A 19674-nucleotide genomic window follows, 5' to 3' on the forward strand; every position below is an offset into this window, starting at 1 on the left:
ATTTGTGAATAGTGCGGAGAATTTGAACCTTCGACCTAAACTACACAACAAAATCCTTTATTTTAATTCTTAATCTTAAGTTCTTAAACCAGTGAGTACCTTTGTCTTTTATTTTTTTTAAGTAACCATTGACTCGTTGAGTAACTTGTAGATAAACATGTTACTGCACTCGACAATTTTACCACATAAATAAAGGTGTTAAACTTTCACCCAAAAAAAATAAATAATAGGTGTTAAATTCAGGTCAATTAGGTGTGTGATTCTATTAGTTATACTCCATATAACTACAAGTACATAAGATATAACTACAAGTACATAAGATACAAGTTGAAACCTGAAATGAGTTTTGTTAAGACGGATTTAAATCAGATTGATCGAGTCAATTTTGATACCATTACTTGTGCATAAAAGTGTCAAAACCACAACCGACTTACCCCGATCCGAAACCAACCCGAAAAATATCCAATTCAAATTTCAACTCGCGACTCGCGAGAACACAAAAATTTAACATTACTGAAGTTTAAAAATAAACCTGATTCGACTCTTTACGGAACACAATCCATACATCCAAATTGACACTTCTATGTGGTTTGAGGTGGTGACCTGGATTTCGGCTACGGTGGTCGGGCTATGGGGTATGGTGGTTTAGTGGAAACGACGGGCTACGGTGGTCGGTGCAGGCTGGTTGGGGGGGGGGGGGGGGGGGCGTCGGCGCGGGGAGGCGGGGCTGGGTGGCGGTTGAGGGGAGGTTGCTGGGCGCGGGGTTGGTCTACCGCCGGCGGAAGGTGGGTGGCTGGTGGTATTAGTGGTTGTTTTTTGGTTTTTTTATTTTATTTTATTATTTTTTAAGTTTTTTTTTTAATAAATTAAATTATTAAATAATTAGATAATGGGCCCCACTAACGGAAAACTTAACGGAACTGGACGGAGGTACTGAAATCTACAGTTTTGTGTTTTTGGAGGTACCAATTTAAAAATAAATTTTAAACGGGTACGAAAATTCAATTACTCCCATTTTCGAGGTACCAAAATCCAAATTTTTCAAAAAAAAATCCAAAATTCCGTAGAACTCTTAACTCCCACAGACTGACAGTCACTCTCACACTCCCTCCCTCAATCTTTCTCTATCCATTCAACACTCACAAACAAATTTAAACCTATTACCAAAGGTTTCTCTCTCCCTATGGAGCACTCCAAAGAAGCGAATGAAACAGCAATTCCGACTGAAAAAAAGGATCAATTGATCCGATCAAATAAAAAACCCAAACGAAAAATCACACACTTAATTTTTGATAAGGAAAATTATCCATCACATAGAGATGAGGAAATGATTGATGCTTAAGGAAGAGGAAAAGAAAAGTTTTTTGTTGAAACCCTGGAAAAGTTCAATCTGGGGCAGAACGCACAATTTGAAGGTACCTGTTCGTTCAGTGAAATGGTGCAAGGAGGAAACAATCTCATGAATCAATCTCAAATTCATGAGATAGAGAATGAAGAGAATGAAGAGGAAGACATATCAGATGATGAAGAAATTCCTGAGGAAATCATGAATGATGAAAGATGCCCTGTAATTCAATTGTCCAAAGAAGAGAAGAAGAGATTAAGACAACCTTGGTTGCATACCCTAATCATTAAACTTTTTAGTGGTAAATTAGGGTATATGGGACTCATGAGAAGACTGAAAAAGAAATGGAACATCCGAGGAGAGCTAACTCTAACTGACATAGGATGCAGCTATTACGTTGCAAGGTTCACAAATCAAGCAGACTACACTCATGTTCTCACACAAGGCCCTTGGTTGCTGGATGATAATTATTTGACAATCCGAAAATGGGTGCCTAATTTTGTACCAGATGAAGCCCCAATTAAATACTTAACGGCATGGGTTCGCATTCCGAATCTCCCAGTTGAGTACTTTGATGTTAATTTCTTGAACAAAATTGGGTCTAAAATAGGGAAGGTGCTGCGTGTAGACACAACCACTGCTCAGGCAGAGAGAGGTCAGTTTACCAGATTAAGCGTGGAGATTGACATTTCAAAACCTCTGTTGTCTAAGTTCTGGTTAAAGGGGCGTGTATGGAGAATACAGTATGAGGGTATTAAGATGGTGTGCTTTACATGCGGCAAGTTAGGACATTTGGAAGGTGAATGTGCAAACATGGAGAAGTCGAATGATCAGATCAGTGATATGATTATCCATAATAACCCTTTACATAATCATGTTACCAAACCAGAGGAAACAGAGGACTTTGGAAGCTGGATGTTAGTTAAAAAGCCAGGGAGAAAACAGGTGAATAAGCCTGAAAAGCCCCCTTCAGGAGCTACAAACACCATTGCAAGTGGTGGGGCTCGGCCGGAAGAAGTGGTCAATGGTCAAAATCAGTCAAAGGGGCAAATTGGCAAGAATCAGAAGCAAGGCTTGATTCAAGGGATTGGCTCGAGATATGCGGCACTAGAAAATCAGTTGGAGGAGGAAGTTGAGAATAATCAGGATACTACTAAGGAAGGGGAAGATATCTCAGAATCTTTTCATGATAACAATGTTGGCAATTGTTTTGGAACAACCAACTTAGGAGATATTTCACAATATTTTCTGCAAGATAAGGAGGATATTAATTCTGTTAAGGAAAAAATACCGAAAGCAAAAAAGATTCCTCACAAAAATTATCAAGAAAAGAAAAAAGTATCTTCTAAAAAAATCAGCACTCCCCTTAAGGAAATAGGAAATAAGTCGGTCCAAATTATCTCACCTAATTTGGAGGTGCCAGCTTAAGGAAAAGAAAATTCTGTATTTGTTCTTGAAGCCAACCAAGGAGCCGTATTTCAAGCTAACACAGTGCTAATTCAAGATTCTCAGAAGCAAACACAAGAAGCAGAATTCAATTCACTCGATGTTACCCATGTCTCAAACACTGAACCCGATTATCTTGAGGATACCCCCAGAGAAAACATTGTTTGCAGGACAACCGATGGAGGTCCCTTACCTGGTAATTACAAACCCCCTGACCCACATCTTGGAGGTTCAAGTGGATTCATACCTACCACCAATCTCGGATCCCCTGGATTTGGTGATGTCAATGAACATTCCCAATAAAATAAGACGTCTCTTGAGACTGTTAAGTCAAGCATATATGACCTCGTTACCATCAATACCTAGTTTAATGGAAGACACTCTACCTAATCTGGCTCCAGATTCTTTACCAATATCATGCTTAGTTAGGAATGTTCAAGGTGCAAGAAGTTCAAATTTCATAGCCGCTTTGAAAGATTTGGTTCGTATGAACCAACCTAATGTGTTAACTCTTGTTGAAACACATATGGGGGGTGATCAAGCTACTAAAATCGCATCTATATTGGGGTATGATGGACACACTAGAGTGGATGCAATTGGCTTTACTGGTGGCATATGGGTTTACTGGAAAAAAGACCTAGTCACTGTACATCCAATTTTGAAGCATAATCAACACATCACTATGGAGATAACTAGAGTGGGCGCTATTCCATGGTACTTTACAGCGATTTATGCGAGTCCTGACCCTTCTAAGAGAAGTGATCTTTGGGAGGAACTGAGAAATTTTGCCAATAACAATAATCACCCATGGCTTTTGGCAGGGGATTTCAATGAACTAGATTCCCCTCAGAAAGAAGTTCGTCTTGCAGAGAGACTACTCGTAGGGAAGCCTTGTTTAATGAGTGGGTGAATGACCTGGATTTAATTGAAGTGGAATTTTCTGGAGCAGCCCACACTTGGGCCAGGGGCCGTACACCAGAGACTAGACAAAGTGGACGGCTAGATCGAGCATTATGCAATGACTCATGGGCAGTACGCTTTGAGAAGGCATCGATGAAACACCTTACTGCAGTACAATCTGATCATTGTCCGATATTTATCTCCCCAAACGGTTTTGCACCCTTATAAGCTCTTCATCGCCCCTTTCGGTTTCAGGCTGCCTGGATGAATCATGAGAACTTCAGTGAATTTGTAAATAAATCTCGGGATAAAAGCACATCATTGATTTCTGCTCTTTCTAATCTCTCCAGCAAACTTCAACTCTGGAATCGGGATACATTTGGCAATATTTTCAAGCCAAAAAGGACACTATTGGCTAGAATAGGTGGAATTCAAAAAATTCTAGCCACTCGAGTAGACCGTGGCTTAATAAAGCTGGAATCAAAATTAAGAAGGGAGCTAGATGAGATTCTGGAACGGGAAGAAACAATGTGGTATCAAAAATCTCGAATAGAATGGTTAAGGAATGGGGACAGAAATACTACCTTTTTTCATCTAAGTACTATAGTGAGGCGATGGAAAAATAAGGTAGGATCTTTGAAGAATAATGAAGGACGGTGGCTCCATGATAAATCTGATATCAAAGACCATATTGTAGAATACTTTACTACTTTATTTACTGAAGTAGGGGATCCTGAAATTTTTGATGTACCAAGTGACATCTTTCCAGAATTGTCTTCGAGTGACTGGAGTTCACTGACTAAATATTATTCAAAATTCGAGATAGATACTGTAATTAAGGAGATGACAGCCCTTAAAGCTCCCGGTCCAGATGGGTTCAAGCTGTGTTTTATAAGAAAAATTGGGATCTTATTTCGGATACTGTGTATAATACAATATTACCGGTATTGGAAGGTAAGGGACTTCCCTCTAGCCTCAATGACACGTTCATTGCTCTAATTCCGAAAGTAGATCATCCGGAGTTAGCTTCTCAATTTAGACCGATTGGTTTGTGTAATGTAGCATACAAAATCATAACCAAGGTGATAATTAATCGCTTGAAACCAGTGCTCCCAAATCTGATTTCCAACACCCAAGCAAGCTTCGTCCCAGGGAGGCAAATCACGGATAACATTGTGATAATGCAAGAGGTTATTCACACTATGCGTCGTAAGCAAGGAAGTAAAGGATACATGGCTCTTAAAATTGATTTTGAAAAGGCTTACGATAGACTTCGATGGTCATTTATTCGTGACACTTTGGTGCAAATGAACTTGCCATTAACGATGGTAGAAGTAATCATGGAGTGTATCTCTACTGCTTCATTACAAATATTGTGGAATGGAGAACCTTCTAGGAGTTTTAAACCGACTAGAGGAATTCGACAAGGTGATCCCCTCTCACCGTACTTATTTGTTATGTGCATGGAACGATTATACCAAGTCATTGAAGAGGCGATTGTCAGTGGGAGTTGGAAGCCAATTCGGGCTAGTAGGGGTGGACCTTTGCTTTCTAATTTGTTCTTTGCGGATGACATTGTGTTATTTGCCGAAGCAAATGTACAGCAAGCTGAAACAATCCGCAAATGTCAAGATCGATTTTGTGAGGCTTCGGGACAGAAGGTGAGCTTGGCTAAATCAAGGGTGTATTTCTCTAATAACGTGGAGAATAGTCTACAAGATGATATTAGTGCGGTTTTGGGTATGGAGGCCACTGATGACTTGGGTATGTATTTAGGCATGCCTACCCTAACTAATCGAGTGACCAAAGACACCTATAGCCACTTATGCGAGAAAATTGATCGTAGGCTATCCGGGTGGAAGACCAAGTATTTATCATTAGCTGGACGCATCACTCTAGCCAAATCCACAATCTCAACCATGTCTTTCTACTCGATGCAAACTGCAAAAATCCCTAAGTCAATTTGTGAATCAATTGACAAAAAGACGAGAAGGTTTGTGTGGGGCGGAACTGAAGACACAAAAAAGGTTCACTTGCTTTCGTGGGAGGTGTTACAAAAACCAAAGAGATTAGGTGGTACGGGTAACTTTTCAGCCAAGCAAGCGAATGCGGCTTTTCTCGCTAAACTAGGTTGGCGAGTACTTACTGAACCTCATTCCCTTTGGTCTAGTGTTCTTCTAGCAAAATACTGTAAAGGGCGATGTGATGTGGACATGTTTGAACCTAAAGCAGGAATGTCCAATGTTTGGAGTGGAATTACATAGAATGCAAAATTTCTGAGCAAAGGAATGAAGTCTGCTATAGGAAATGGAACAGCTACTCTGTTTTGGGATCATGCCTGGGCAACGGATCAACCCCTTAGTGACTTGGTTACTCAAGCATTACCTTTAGAGCTTGCAGGGGCTACAGTGGCTGAAATGTGGGAAGAGAATCAAGGATGGAGGTGGAATGTTTTCAGCCCTTTTCTTGATGAAAAGACGTTGAAAATAATTCAGAGCTATGAGGTCCGTGTTGATCCAAATATAGGTGACTTAGTATACTGGAAGGAGAATTCACGGGGCAAATTCACAATCAAGTCAGTTTTGAGCATCATGAGACATGAAGATGACAATTTAGATGAAGAGTGTTGGAATGTGGTCTGGAAAGCTCCTGTGCAACAACGTATTCGAGCATTCTTATGGCTAGCTTGCCATGACCGTTTGCTAGGAAATCTGAACAGATACAAACGCAAGCTAACAGATAGCCCCAAATGCTATATTTGTGGAGCCAGTGAAGAAAGCACCCTGCACATTCTTAGGGATTGCGTGGCTGCAAGGTCTGTCTGGCGCAAGATACTATCTTAGTCTGTTTTTGAAAGATTTTTTCAAGGTTCATTAAAGGACTGGATTGTGAGACATAGTACGAACATGGATCATATTGACTCTGAAAGTTGGGCTACATATTTTGGCACAGCGACTTGGTGGATTTGGAGATGGAGAAATTGTTTTGTGTTTAATCGACAAGATGAAATCCCTATTGGTATAGGAGCCTTTCTCCACATCCGATATGATGAAGCTAGAAGAAGCATTTTGGGCAGTATCGATGGAGACAACAGAATAATGCACAGGCAGCAAATTAATGTGAGGTGGGATGCACCTAATGAAGGCTAGTACGTGTTGAACTGTGATGGGGCTGCAAAGGGAAGTCCAGGAGAAGCAGGTGGAGGGGCTATTATTCGAGACCACCTAGGGGGATTTGTTTCTGCCATAAGTGCAAACTTTGGGATATGTAGCGCATTTAGAGCTGAAGTTCTAGCACTTACCAATGGTTTGAAATTAGCTCGAAACCTTCAAATTCAACAACTTGAGATTCAATTGGACAACTTGTCCTGTGTCCAAATTCTGCAAAAGGACAATATAGGAAGGGGGGATTGCTACCATGAGATTACACTATGCCAAGAGATGCTCAGGAATGCCAATTGGAAGACCAAAGTTATTCACATTTATAGAGAAGGCAATCGTGCGGCGGATTGGTTGGCCAACCGCGGAGTCTCTCAAGACACAGGATTATTTATCTTTGAATCGGTTCCCTTAGAGCTTAGCAGAATTTTGGCGGAGGATGCTAGAGGGGTTTCACTACCTCGCTTAGCTCCACCTTGATTTAGCTTAGCTTAGTAGATAGTTGTTTGTTCTGTTTTATGTTTTGTTTCGGTTGTTTTTCTTGTTTTTTATTGGAATTTTTTTTCCTCACTTGGATCAAAAAACACTCGCACTCCCTCACTCACTGACTAATCAAAACCCGAAATGCAGTTCGCAACCCATCCCCAACACTTCACCTCACCCACCACCCACTTCACCACGCGCCGCCCTCTCCTCCGCCGCCATTCTCTCTCCTACACTCGCACCACAATGTCCACCACCACCAACACCACCATCGAACACATCGTCCTCTTCAACATCAAACCCACCGCAACCACCACCCAACTCTCCACCATGCTCACCTCTCTCAACTCCCTCACCACTCTCCCAATGGTCCTCCACCTCTCCGCCGGAAAACTCCACAAAAACCGCTCTTCCTCCTTCTCCTTCACCCACATCCTCCACTCTCGTTACCGCACCAAACAACACCTCGCCGACTACTCCTCCCACCCCGACCATCTATCCGCTGTTCGAACCACCGTTTTACCCATTTGCGACGACCTCATTGCCGTCGATTGGGTCGCGGAGAATCTCGACGGTCCGATTGGAGTTAAACCTGGTTCCGCCATTAGAGTTCAGCTTATCAAGCTTAAAGAACAAGTTGAAGAGAATAAAAAGGGGGAAGTTATTCAAGTGATTAGCGGATTGAAGGGGAGTTTTAGCGGAATTGAACAGTTAACTGTTGGTGAGAATTTTTCGCCGGAAAGAGCTAAAGGGTTTCAGATTTGCTCAATTGGGGTTTTTGGTGGGATTCATGAATTGGATTCTTTGGAGTTGAATTCTGAGATTGCTAATGAGAAAGATAAGGTTAGGGATTCTATTGATTCTCTTGTCATTGTTGATTATGTTGTTCGGTTGTCGCCTTCGAATCGATCAGGCTAGTGTTTGATTCATGATTTCTCGATCATGTAACATTTTGATCATGTAACAATCATGTAATTCACTGCCTGCTTTTAAGATATGCTTGAAATGATGATATGTTGTTATATCATAGAAAATGGCCAATTATTTTGTGACAATATAGAAATGAGGCCTAATTAACAGCTTGAACAAGCAAGATTTCAACAAACAGAGCGTTCTAATGATCTAATTTATGCTAAACTCGAAAACGACAAGACTAAATGAGACCAATCCATGTATATTATTTGTATTGAAAACCAGTCTCAGTTAACAAGTGAGGGAGCTAAGAGTTGTCTGATATCATACATACATTACTCTTCACTCTCGTGAGTGTTTCTTTTATTGGTACCGGAAACGAGCTCAGCTTCAACTGACTGAGTAGGCAGCCTTTCATACTTTCTTGATCCAGAAGGAAGTATATGCTTCCCTAGAGCCAGAGTGTTTCTAAGCTTCTCGTAATGCCACCGTTGCTGTATATATATTATCACTGCAAGGCCTATTGCCAAAACAGGTATAGCGATGTCCCCAAACTCGGAGTAAAAATCAAAATTTCGGTTCACAAGCTCGTATTCCTCTGAGAAAAACGGATTAGATACTGGCCCTCTAATAAAATCATACACGTGAGGAAGAAGTCTGACAATAGTGATCCCCATGTAATATAGTTTTCGAAGAGGCTTACAGTCTATCTGCCATAAAATATTTCCAATCAACTGCGGAAGAAGGAAAAGATCTTGAAGCAAACCTATGTACTCCTGAAAAAGAGTTTCCCATGGCTTCAATGTGTGAGGGATTCCTGTTGTGTCCACATATTGCTCTTTCCAAGTAGGCGTTTGGCCAGTCTTCAAGGAATGGGAAATCAAAGCAATTATATACCCAACAATGTGTATGACCAAAGTAATAACAAGCACTCGTTTTTCAGTGGGAGTCCGGTGTGTGTCAGTAGAACTCTGTGAGAGTAACTTGACGCGAGAACTCCACACTTTTTGGCAGAGCCTAACAGTAAGTAGAAGACACACCAGCACAAGAAGCTTCACAACATAGTCAATTACCTTAATCCACTCACTCCTCTCAAGATCTTCAGAAGCCTCCAAATTGTTATTCCGTGAAAGAGCTTGTACACCAATAACAAGAGGAAGAGCGTATCCAATGACTTGACTTCCTAGCATGACAAGAGACATGTAAGGAAGAGAATCTGCAGAATCTCTTGTATAAATAAGTTGGCTCAGTATGCAACCAATGGCAATAGAGAGGGTCAAAATCTTGAGAATCCCCTCAAAGTCACTCCTAGAAAGAATATCTACTCTCTGCTTTCTGTACATAATAGGAAGAGAGAGAAGCTTGACTGGCTGAAAGTAGAAAGGGTCGTCTTCTGTCCTTTTACTGGATATGGAAACACTAGCTGTTGGAGTAACTAGCCATTGAGCTGTAGTGGGCGGATATGCAATAACGACTTCAATCAAACAATCGAGGCCGCCTTCAAGGTCCATGCTCTCATATAACATCTTCCATGAGGCCCTGACATCTCTGCAACCAATCAAATACATCCTTCCAACGTGTTGATCATAAATACCCTCCAGAAACAGCATAGAAAAGTTCTTATAAGGTCCTCCCCTGAGCTTAAACTGAGTGGAAACATTCAAAAGCAACTGTCTTTCAGTATAAGCAGCTTTTGTGTGGTAAGGAGTTTCAAGACTAGCCGTGGAGTCATTAGAGAACCAGTTACGCCCAAACATGGGACCAAGAGAAAGCACCTCCATCTCAATGTCAGTTCTTGATGGCTGAGAAACAGGTATAGGATCAGGTACAGCTGATACATGAAGTGTAAGGTCTTCTGCAAGAAGTCTGAGACTTTCAGAATAATCCTCCGAGTCCTGAAGTGTAGGAAATGTCAGCAATGATTTCTTGATGACAGTTCCAAAATTGAAAGGCTCGTACTTCTCCAGTATAGCACCTGCTGCATCAATTTTTGAATAGTGATAGAACGGCTGTGCATATTTGTAACTGTCAGAAATGTAATCCAAGCTCTGATAAAGCATTTCAAGTGACAAAGGGAAGTAAGGAGGATTACTCTTCTCGATACTTGATATGCTACCGAGAAGAATGCTTCTTTGTTTAATGGAGAATGACCGAGGTATGTACAAACAAATTCGAGAATTGCAGTAATCACCTTCTACACCCACAACTCCAAGGCAACCAATCATGCAAAGTTGTCCAGTGGAAGAATTCCATATCCCCTCAGCAACAAGTGTCATGTTTCCCAATCCACTTCTTTGATTTTCGATGAACAGAATGTTGGGAACATCAAAGGCTCTAAATACTGCAGAAACCCTTGCCATTACACCATTATCCTGTGTTTTTTTAGTTACACAGATAATGTTGTGCACAAGAATTCTCACATCCTTGAAGCTTCCATCTGTACTGTTTATTTGTTTATCTGAAGCAAAAGGACCAAACTTGCTACAAAATTCATCAGTGCCATTGCATTGCCAATGAGGCACAACTACAAAAGCCCCATCAATGGAATTTTTTTTAAGTGTTGAACAAAAATCAGCACCCTTGTAGGGCTCTATGCCGCTACTTATGGAAGTATCCGAGTATGGATATGGATTACATGCCTTTGCTATAATCTCATCAGAGCTAAATTCATACTCACGAGTATTAGCCTGCATCTGAGATGTGATTTTAACTTTATCAAAGAACTTTGGACTTGTTTTCGAGTTCAAACTCCGCACCTCACCTTGAATAGCCCTGTTCTTTAGACTAGCTTTCTTTGGAATGTTAAGAACGATTAGGATTTGCTCATCCTGCAGTAGAGTTGGCTGATTATCACTTGAGCCTGAATCACTAGAATCAGGCTGACGGGAAGGCAGCATGGTGCTACCCAACAAACACAGCATTTTCTCCCCACCATTTTTTCTCGATTCAGCATATATCCCTTGGAGACTAATAAGAAGCTGAGAATGTTGGCTCCACATGGAAAATTCTGGGCCTTTAAGCACTCGTTCACTCATAGTCGCCAAAGGGAGACTAGAGGTAATCACAAAATAAAGATAGCCATTGACAGCTACGGTCCTTTTAGACCGATGAGCACTGCTAACATCACTCAATTTGAAAGATACAAGCTTATACGGCGGCATCAAACGAGAAGCGTTGTATAGTTCATAATCATAACTAGATGACATTCTCGGTGGTCTATCATCAAATGGCAACAAAGGTGCACTAGTTCCTTCTTGCTCCCAATCTCCATTATTAAAGAAAATCTCATTCTTAATCCTATCAATTACACTGTCATCAATTTTTAGCTCAGTAGCAGAAGCTATGACTTTAGAACATGCTTTTTTCACTTCATCTAAACGATCATATTGGGGGGCTCTTCTAACAGCATTATCTTCCACCTCAGATTCGCCATCCACGAAATCCAAATCGAATTCGCAACTCGTAAACCCAATTAACAGAAACACTAACAACAATACATGTAGAGTCCAAATTGGCAAAACCCCCATGATCAACAACTCAATTCATACAAATTAACCAAAATAGAAATAAACCCAGTTCAGAAAATGCAATTAACCACTAATCTTGCAAAACCCAGTTGCTCAAATCCACAAATTCACATAATTTCTAAGTTTCCCTTAATCATCACTTGCAGCAAAAGTACTAATTTCAAGGGTTTGGTCAAACACCCAGAAAGTAAGATCTTGATTTCTAGCTACCAAAGTATCTAATTCAACCAACTAAACAATGATCAAATATCACAAATCATACTAAATACAGTAAATTTGAGCATAAATTAGAGTAACACTGACCTTAAACAAGGTATCTAAATCCGAAAATCAAGGGGTCGAACTGTTGGATTCAACTGTGATTTTGTAATTGAAGGTGAATAAAGTATAAAGTGTAAAGTATATGCAGATTTAGTTAATAGGTTGGAGAAAAGAATGTTGGAGAAGCGCATGGAGTGAGTGAAGTTGAAGAAAGCTGAAAGAAGATGATGGCGTAACAACTACAATTATTTTTTGGGTCTGATTTTGGAGTTCGGACACAATGACACATCATTCAGTAAACGTTGATGCTTGACTTTGCTCCTCACACTTAACGCCAAGTCAAATACGGAGTACATTCCTTCTACTTCCTCTGTTCTTTTATTATTACACCACTTGCCTTTTTAGAAAGTTTCACAAATATTGCACCATTTCCTTTTTAGGAAAAAAATTATTTGTGTTCACATTACAAATACCCAACATATCCTTGTATTATAACACTTACTTTTTAGTTTATCAATATGTCACATGGGTAATTTTGTATTTTAACTTTTCTCTCTCTTATTTTTTTCCACTACCAAAATATTTGTACCAAACCCCTATGGTGCTATAATAAAAAAAACGGAGGAAGTATTTAAGAAAAATAAGTCTTATATGATGTACTCCGTAACACACTTTAAAAGCAGTTGAAAGATATTTAGTAGTACTTCTCCGTCCCATAATACTTGAGACGCTGGGTAAACACATACTACTAGTTGGTCTATTAAAAACTGAAAAAAGGGTATACATAGCCCTTAGGGTCATATAAGTAGGGGTGAGCATTGCAACAAAAAAAAAAAATATAAGTAGGGGTGAGCATGGAAAGGGTACCTGTATTGTTAGTACCAACGGTTCGGGTACCCGATAATCAAAATCCCTAAAAATGATATCCATAACCCGGACCAATAAGTTCGGGTACCCGGATTTTCGGATTGGTTATCGGGTATCCAATAAGATATCCAATAATGATAATTAAACTTAATTATGTAGTTATTATGATATAATTTACCACTAATTAACAATAATATCATATGATTTTGACCAAATTATTAATAATATTACTAATCATTGATATTATAAAATAATTATAAAGTAAAATAAGAATTTAGATTTTAAAAAATAGATTTAAGTTGGGAAAAAAAGCAAAAAAATGCTTATTGGAACGAATCGGGTAACCGTTAATTTTAAAATGATACCCAATAACCATACCCGATAATTTGTTATCGGAACAGGTACCCAAAACGTTATGAATATCGGATCGGGTACCCTAATTTTCGGAATGGTTACGGATCGGTTTTTCGGGTAGTTTTGCTCGACCCTACATATAACCATTACATTTACACTTGAAAGTCGTAAAAAGGTTTTTTTTAAAAATCATAAATAAATAAACACTAATTACACTGATTTACGCGTATTTTTGTCATGAATTTCTAATTTTATACAATTTCCAAGTGCATATTTAATGCTTATATTAGGGGTGAGCAAAAAATACTGGTACCCTAAATAGGAGCCGGAACCTGTTAGGAACCGCAGTTCCGAAACCGGAACCTGTACAAGAGTTTCCGGTTCCGGTTCCGGGTAGCAAATTGGAGAACCAATTGTAACATGTTCCGGTTCAGGTTCTCAATTTTTTGGAACCGGAACCTGTAGGGTACCCTGTACCTGATAAAAGTATCACTTAATTTCAAATTATACACTAATTCTTACTCAATTTTTAAATAATAAATATCAAAATTACAAATATAAAAAAATATATATTGAATTTGTTAGACAACTACTATTAGTTTGTCTTATTTGCAAGTTGCAAACATTATAAATTAGTGACCAACCGGTTTTTTATTAAAAAAAATCCACAAAAAAGTTAGTGAGTATATTATAATACAGGGTACCCTGAATCGGAACCGAAACCTGTAGGTTCTGGTTCCGGTTCCCAATTTCCAGGATTCGTTCAACAGGTTCCGGTTCCCATTTTGAGGAACCTGTTGCAACAGATTTCGGTTCCGGTTCCTGGAATTTTTACAAGATACCCTGTTATGCTCACCCCTAGCTTATATATAGCCCTTATTTAATGCTTATATATAGCCCATAGTTAGGGGTGTTCAAACCCGGGTACCCGGAGATTCGGGTAGTTGTGAATTTGTCCTATGTCCTGACCCGAATATCTCGGGTACCCAGGTTCGGGGTACCCGAATTATTTGGGTCGGGACATAGGGTACCCGGATTTTATTTTATTTTTTTTTTTTTTTTTTTGTAAAAAAATAACTTTTTACTTAATTTTATGTATTTATCCTGCTGTAATTCAATGGAGAAAATAAATCAAGGAAACAAATACACTACGGATACCACGAATTCCATGAACAATGAAGAATATAGTCATAGACAAATGCAATACCACGAATTCAACGAAATAAACTACAGATTTAGTCCAATTACCACAATAATACTATCAATTGGATTACATAAATTCAAATCTACCACAAATTACAACAAAATTAAAAATACCACAGATTGAAGGCTTGAGTCGCTTGAACTCGCGTGAACTGAGGATTGAGTCGCTTGAACCCGCATGAACCCTAATTTGCAGTCACGAAGCACTACTATTACGGAGAGACAATGTCGATAATAGTCTTTCCCTTTCAAAAACCATCTGATCGCATTATAGTACTCCGTATTTCCTATTAATCTAACCATTTGATTGCATTACAGTTTACTTCGGAGCAGATCAGAAAGAGGAAGAGAGGAAGATCCGTGAAGACGAAGCAGATCAGAGAGAGGAAGAGAGATGAAGCAGAGAGAGGAAGAGAGAGAGCGGCAGAGGGGGGTGAGAAATGAAAACCCTAATGGGCTGGGCTAAAGTTTGAGGGTTTTTTTTTTTTTTTTTAAATATTAATTTATTTTCGGGAAACGGGTACCCGGGTATTACAAAATGCGGCCCATGTCCCGACCCGGATAACATGCATTTTTCCCGGGCCGGGTACCCGTCCCAAAAAAACAGTTTTTCCCCAAATTTCCCATCAGGTATTTACCGGGTCATCGGGAAATCGGGTCGGGACAATCGGGTCGGGTTTTTTTTTAACACCCCTACCCATAGGGCTACATATAGCATTACCATTAAAAATTTTGTTTATTGTACGGAGTATAAAAGATTCTCTTTTGAATTTTTATATTACAATAAAACAAGTGAGATGAGAGTGGGGTAGGTGAGGAGAGAGAAAACGTGGGAAAATATTTTTTATTAGTTGTCTCATTCCATATTTAGTAATTTGTCAAATATTGTTAGATGGGCGAAAATAAAAACTATGGCAAGTATTATGGGACGAAGGTAGTATAAGGATCTGTTCACATTTACTAAACTGAACTGAACTTATTAGAGGTGAACTGAATTGAACTAAGTAGAGATGAATAAATATTTTATGAGAGAAGGAAATTAGGAGCTGATGAACTTATCGAACTGATTGGAGTTGAACTGAACTGGTTAAAGCTGAACTGAACTGAACTGAACTGAAATTAAGCTGAAGTGAATAGACTCTAATTTAGTGGATTTTAAACTTTAAATAAGGAAAATAGGAGTACAACATTCCCCCCTAAAATATTACCAATTATAATATTATGTAGAGGTGAGCATAACACGGTACCTTGTTAAAAATACGGGAATCGGAACTGGAACCTGTTGCAATAGATTCCTCTAAATGAGAATCGAAACCGAAACCTGTTAATTTAGGGTACCATGTCTTTAATATAATCGGTACTTTTTCGCAAAATTATTTCAAAAAATTTTGAAGTGTTGAAAATTAACAATTTTTACAGCTTGCAAATACTCCCTCTGTTTTTTTAAAAACATTAAAAATATTTGTTTACCATATTTCATACATACTCCATATACGAAAAAAAAATATTTAAAATAAATAATTGGGCTTGAATTGATGTATGACTTGGGCTTTTATGATACTTTCATCAGGTTACAGACTTACAGGTTACCCTACAAGTTCTGGTTAAAAAAAAAAAATTGAGAACCTGAACGGGAACCTGTTGCAACAAGTTCTTTATTTTACTAGCGGAACCGGAACTTCTTGAATAGGTTTCGATTTCTTAAAAGATTTCGGTTTCGATTCAGTGTACTTGATTTTTTTCTCACCCCTATTATGATGTAAGCATTGTGACATTTACATTTTGAAAATAGAGGAAGTTTAATTTTTTAAAATGGTATTATGTACAACGTGTTTATATTCAATTCACGGGCGTAAAATGCATTGACTTGGTTGAGGATACCACTGCACGTATGTTTAATTTGATTATGGGATGGATCGGATGTGGAAACCACGTCTGTTTGATTATACCTAAACTATATATTCTGCGACAAGCTGACCTTATTATAAATAGTTGATCCAATTCTATCTACTAATTAAATTATATCCATCCGATCAAACACAATCTCTCATATAACAAGAGAATAAAAAATGAGTCGAGTCACAACACTCACAACGTGTATGGTGGTGTTATTGATAGCCATGGTAATAATACAGCCAATGCTTGCCACGGCCTTTCTCGGCGATTTAGCTGACGGTATTAGCTGTACGTTTACTGGTATATTCGGTGGTCGAAATTGCAGGAATCCACCACCATCAGCACCAGTTATTATACATCAACAACCACTAGAAGTAGGAGCAGTAGTATATGATCCATATGGCCCTGGAATTTATGCTGATGCAGTTTATCCAGGTGGACAAGTGGTCTACGGACGACAACCATAAATTGTATGAGAGGTTGTTATATACGCCGGGTGGCAGGTGCACGGTATACCCATGAACATTTTGTTCTCGTTTTGATTATTATTTTTATTTAATCATCAAATAATGAAGAGAAAAAATTAACTTTGGATTATTTGGGTGCACCGTACACCCGGTTGCGTAATATTTCATAATTGTATTGCTGCCTTTTTTTCCTGCTAAATTTATATTTCTGAATTTCACTTTATTTATCATCATGTAAAACTATTTACAAGTTTCTTGTTTCTTATTTTCATTCAACATTATGTACTCGTATGTTATAAATTAGTAGGATATTTTGTGAAAAACTACCTTTTAAACTTTGAATTTTGCGTAAAAACTACCCTAAAAACAAAATGTTGTAACTAACTACCTTATAAAGTATAAAATGTTGTAATTAACTACCTTATAAAGTATAAAATGTTGTAATTGACTACCTCCTACTGAAATAACACATTTGATTTTTATTTTCCGGTGTTGACCATGTCATGTGAGGGTCACATGACCCTTTAATGACTTAATTCCCCCCTTTCTCCCTAATTTTCCCGCTTTATACCAACTCTTTTCCTTAACGATACGATTATTCATATTTTATATTGTTTATTTGCAACCCCTTTAATAATTATATGGGCTGAATTGGTGTAAAGCGGGAAAATAGGGAAATTAAGTCATTAAAGGGTCACGTGACATGGTCAACGTCGGGAAATAAAAGTCAAATGTGTCATTCCGGTAGAAGGTAGTCAATTACAACGTTTTATATTTTCTAAGGTAGTTAATTACAACATTTTGTTTTTAGGGTAGTTTTTTTGCAAAATCTGGATTTTAAAAGGTAGTTTTTCACAAAAAATCCTATAAATTATAAAGCATATTACAAGTTTACGATGTCATTGACTATTAGCCTATTAGGCCCTTTTTGGTTGAAGGTATTTGGATGGAAAAGAAACGAAAGAAAATTGTTTTAATCATATTCCCATGTTTGGTTGAATAAATGACATAAAAATCTAAAGGAAAGGAAGAGAAGTGAGAGGAAAGTCTCTTAACAAAATTTTGGCTTTCCTTTCCTACCAAAATTGGAGGAATTTGACTGGAAAGAGAAAAACTAAAGTAATTTCCTTTCTCTTCCCTTCATTTCCTTTCATCAACCAAATATTATTGAAAAATAAAATCACCTTCCTCTCCCTTTTTTCCCTTTCTTTTCCCTTCCCATCCTTTCTCTTCTTTTCCTTTACTAATATTGAACCAAACAAAGCCTTACTTTATTTTTTGTCAATATGTTAATTTATTTGATGAATGATTACATTATATTTAGCATATAGTAAGTGTAAATAAAACGATAATGTGTACATACGAAAGAGGTTTTAAGGCCAATAACAAGTTAGAATAAGGCCGGAATATAATTAGCATCCCCAATCTCCTATATTAAATCATTGAAGCTACAGAAATCAGTACTTGTATCATTGATTCCTTGTAAACCTACCTCATGGTCTAAAACTCTATTTTTCCTTGACTTTAATTAATTCTTAGTTTTTCAATTTTCATCAATTTTCTTATTCCTTACTATTTCACAAATCATACAAGTCTCAAGTGACTCTCAATTGTACTAGGGGAAAACTTGATGTACGTACCCAAAGGATATGTACACTCCTTTTTCATTGGCTAAAATAAGACTTGTCAATCAAATTGGTCGAGTCGGGTTTGTGTCGGGTATGGTCACGATTCTTTGGATCAGGTCAATTCGAGTCACGGGTTAAGAAATGCTCAATCCTAATCCAAATCTTTGGGTTCACCTCTTAATTTTTCAACCGACCCGACCCGCTTTTTGTGGGTTTTGAAGTGTTTTTTTTTAACCCAAACCCATTTAAACCGCAAATTTTATTGCAAGCCAGGTCTACACATTTTTTTTCCCCTAGATTATTGGTTTAAAATTTTGAATAATAGTAATAAGTTTCAATTAGGTTCAATAAGTTCTAATAAATTCAATAAGGTCTAATAAGTTCTAATAAGTTCAATACGGAGTAAGGATCAGATTAAGAGCAAATTCAATGGTTGTAGCTAGGAACTTGCTTGTAATTTTAAATAGTCCCTAGCACTAGCTTGACCGCCATTGGAGCAAAAATATGCAATTAGCTTTGAAAAAACCACGTCAAAAAGAAAATGCTAAAGTCAATTAGTAATTAAGATAAAATAAATAATAAATTAATAATTTAAATAGTAATCTAATAGCTAGCCATTGGAGCTCAAACTAGCTAGAAAGATAATTAATAGCTTAAAAGTTTATAATTAACAATATTTCCAAACTTATTAGAGAGCCTGAATTGTCATTGGAGTTGCTCTAATAAGGTTCGGAAATATTGTTAATTATGTAGTATTAAATGACCCAAAAATAGGTTTCTTGCCAATAACTAGTTAACTACATGTAGAATTGCTAATTTTTTAGGAGTAATAGCTGACAAATTTTCTAAAATTTCTTATAAGCTTTTATAAATTCAGATAAGTTTTGGTCTAATAAGGAGAAAAATACAACCCTTAGTTAGTTTATTTGTTGAGTAATATTATTGAAACTAGTAATAGTAACAAGTAGTATTTTTAGAATTTCATTATTTTCCACTTTCCACATATTTATACAATTTATATATATTTCAATTAACCAACAGGATTAAATTGAAGAATTCTCTCTAAATGGTGATTAACAATAGTACAGTATTATTCCAACAATAAATTCCATAGTTTTTTTTTCCCTAAGCTTATACTTCCTCGTTTTTTTTCATCACTTTTGATATCACCAACTCTAGGCAATTTTTATAATGGAGAAAAAAAATAAAGAGAGCTCATGTGATATA

The 19674-nt window shown here is 37.7% G+C and overlaps 1 protein-coding gene and 1 pseudogene across 1 annotated transcript; one reads left to right on the forward strand and one right to left on the reverse strand.

The window, feature by feature from the left end:
* Window positions 1-7433: 7433 nt before the first annotated feature.
* Window positions 7434-8327, forward strand: LOC145558709 (stress-response A/B barrel domain-containing protein UP3 pseudogene; annotated as a pseudogene).
* A 252-nt stretch (window positions 8328-8579) lies between these two features.
* Window positions 8580-11771, reverse strand: LOC145557906 (uncharacterized). The gene has a single exon (XM_081619084.1). It carries the CDS (start codon window positions 11769-11771, stop codon window positions 8580-8582), a length of 3192 nt encoding a protein of 1063 aa, XP_081475210.1.
* Window positions 11772-19674: the final 7903 nt, after the last annotated feature.

Source organism: Chenopodium album, chromosome 9 (assembly GCF_948465745.1).
Source record: "Chenopodium album chromosome 9, dcCheAlbu1.1, whole genome shotgun sequence".
Taxonomy (NCBI): Eukaryota; Viridiplantae; Streptophyta; class Magnoliopsida; order Caryophyllales; family Amaranthaceae; genus Chenopodium; species Chenopodium album.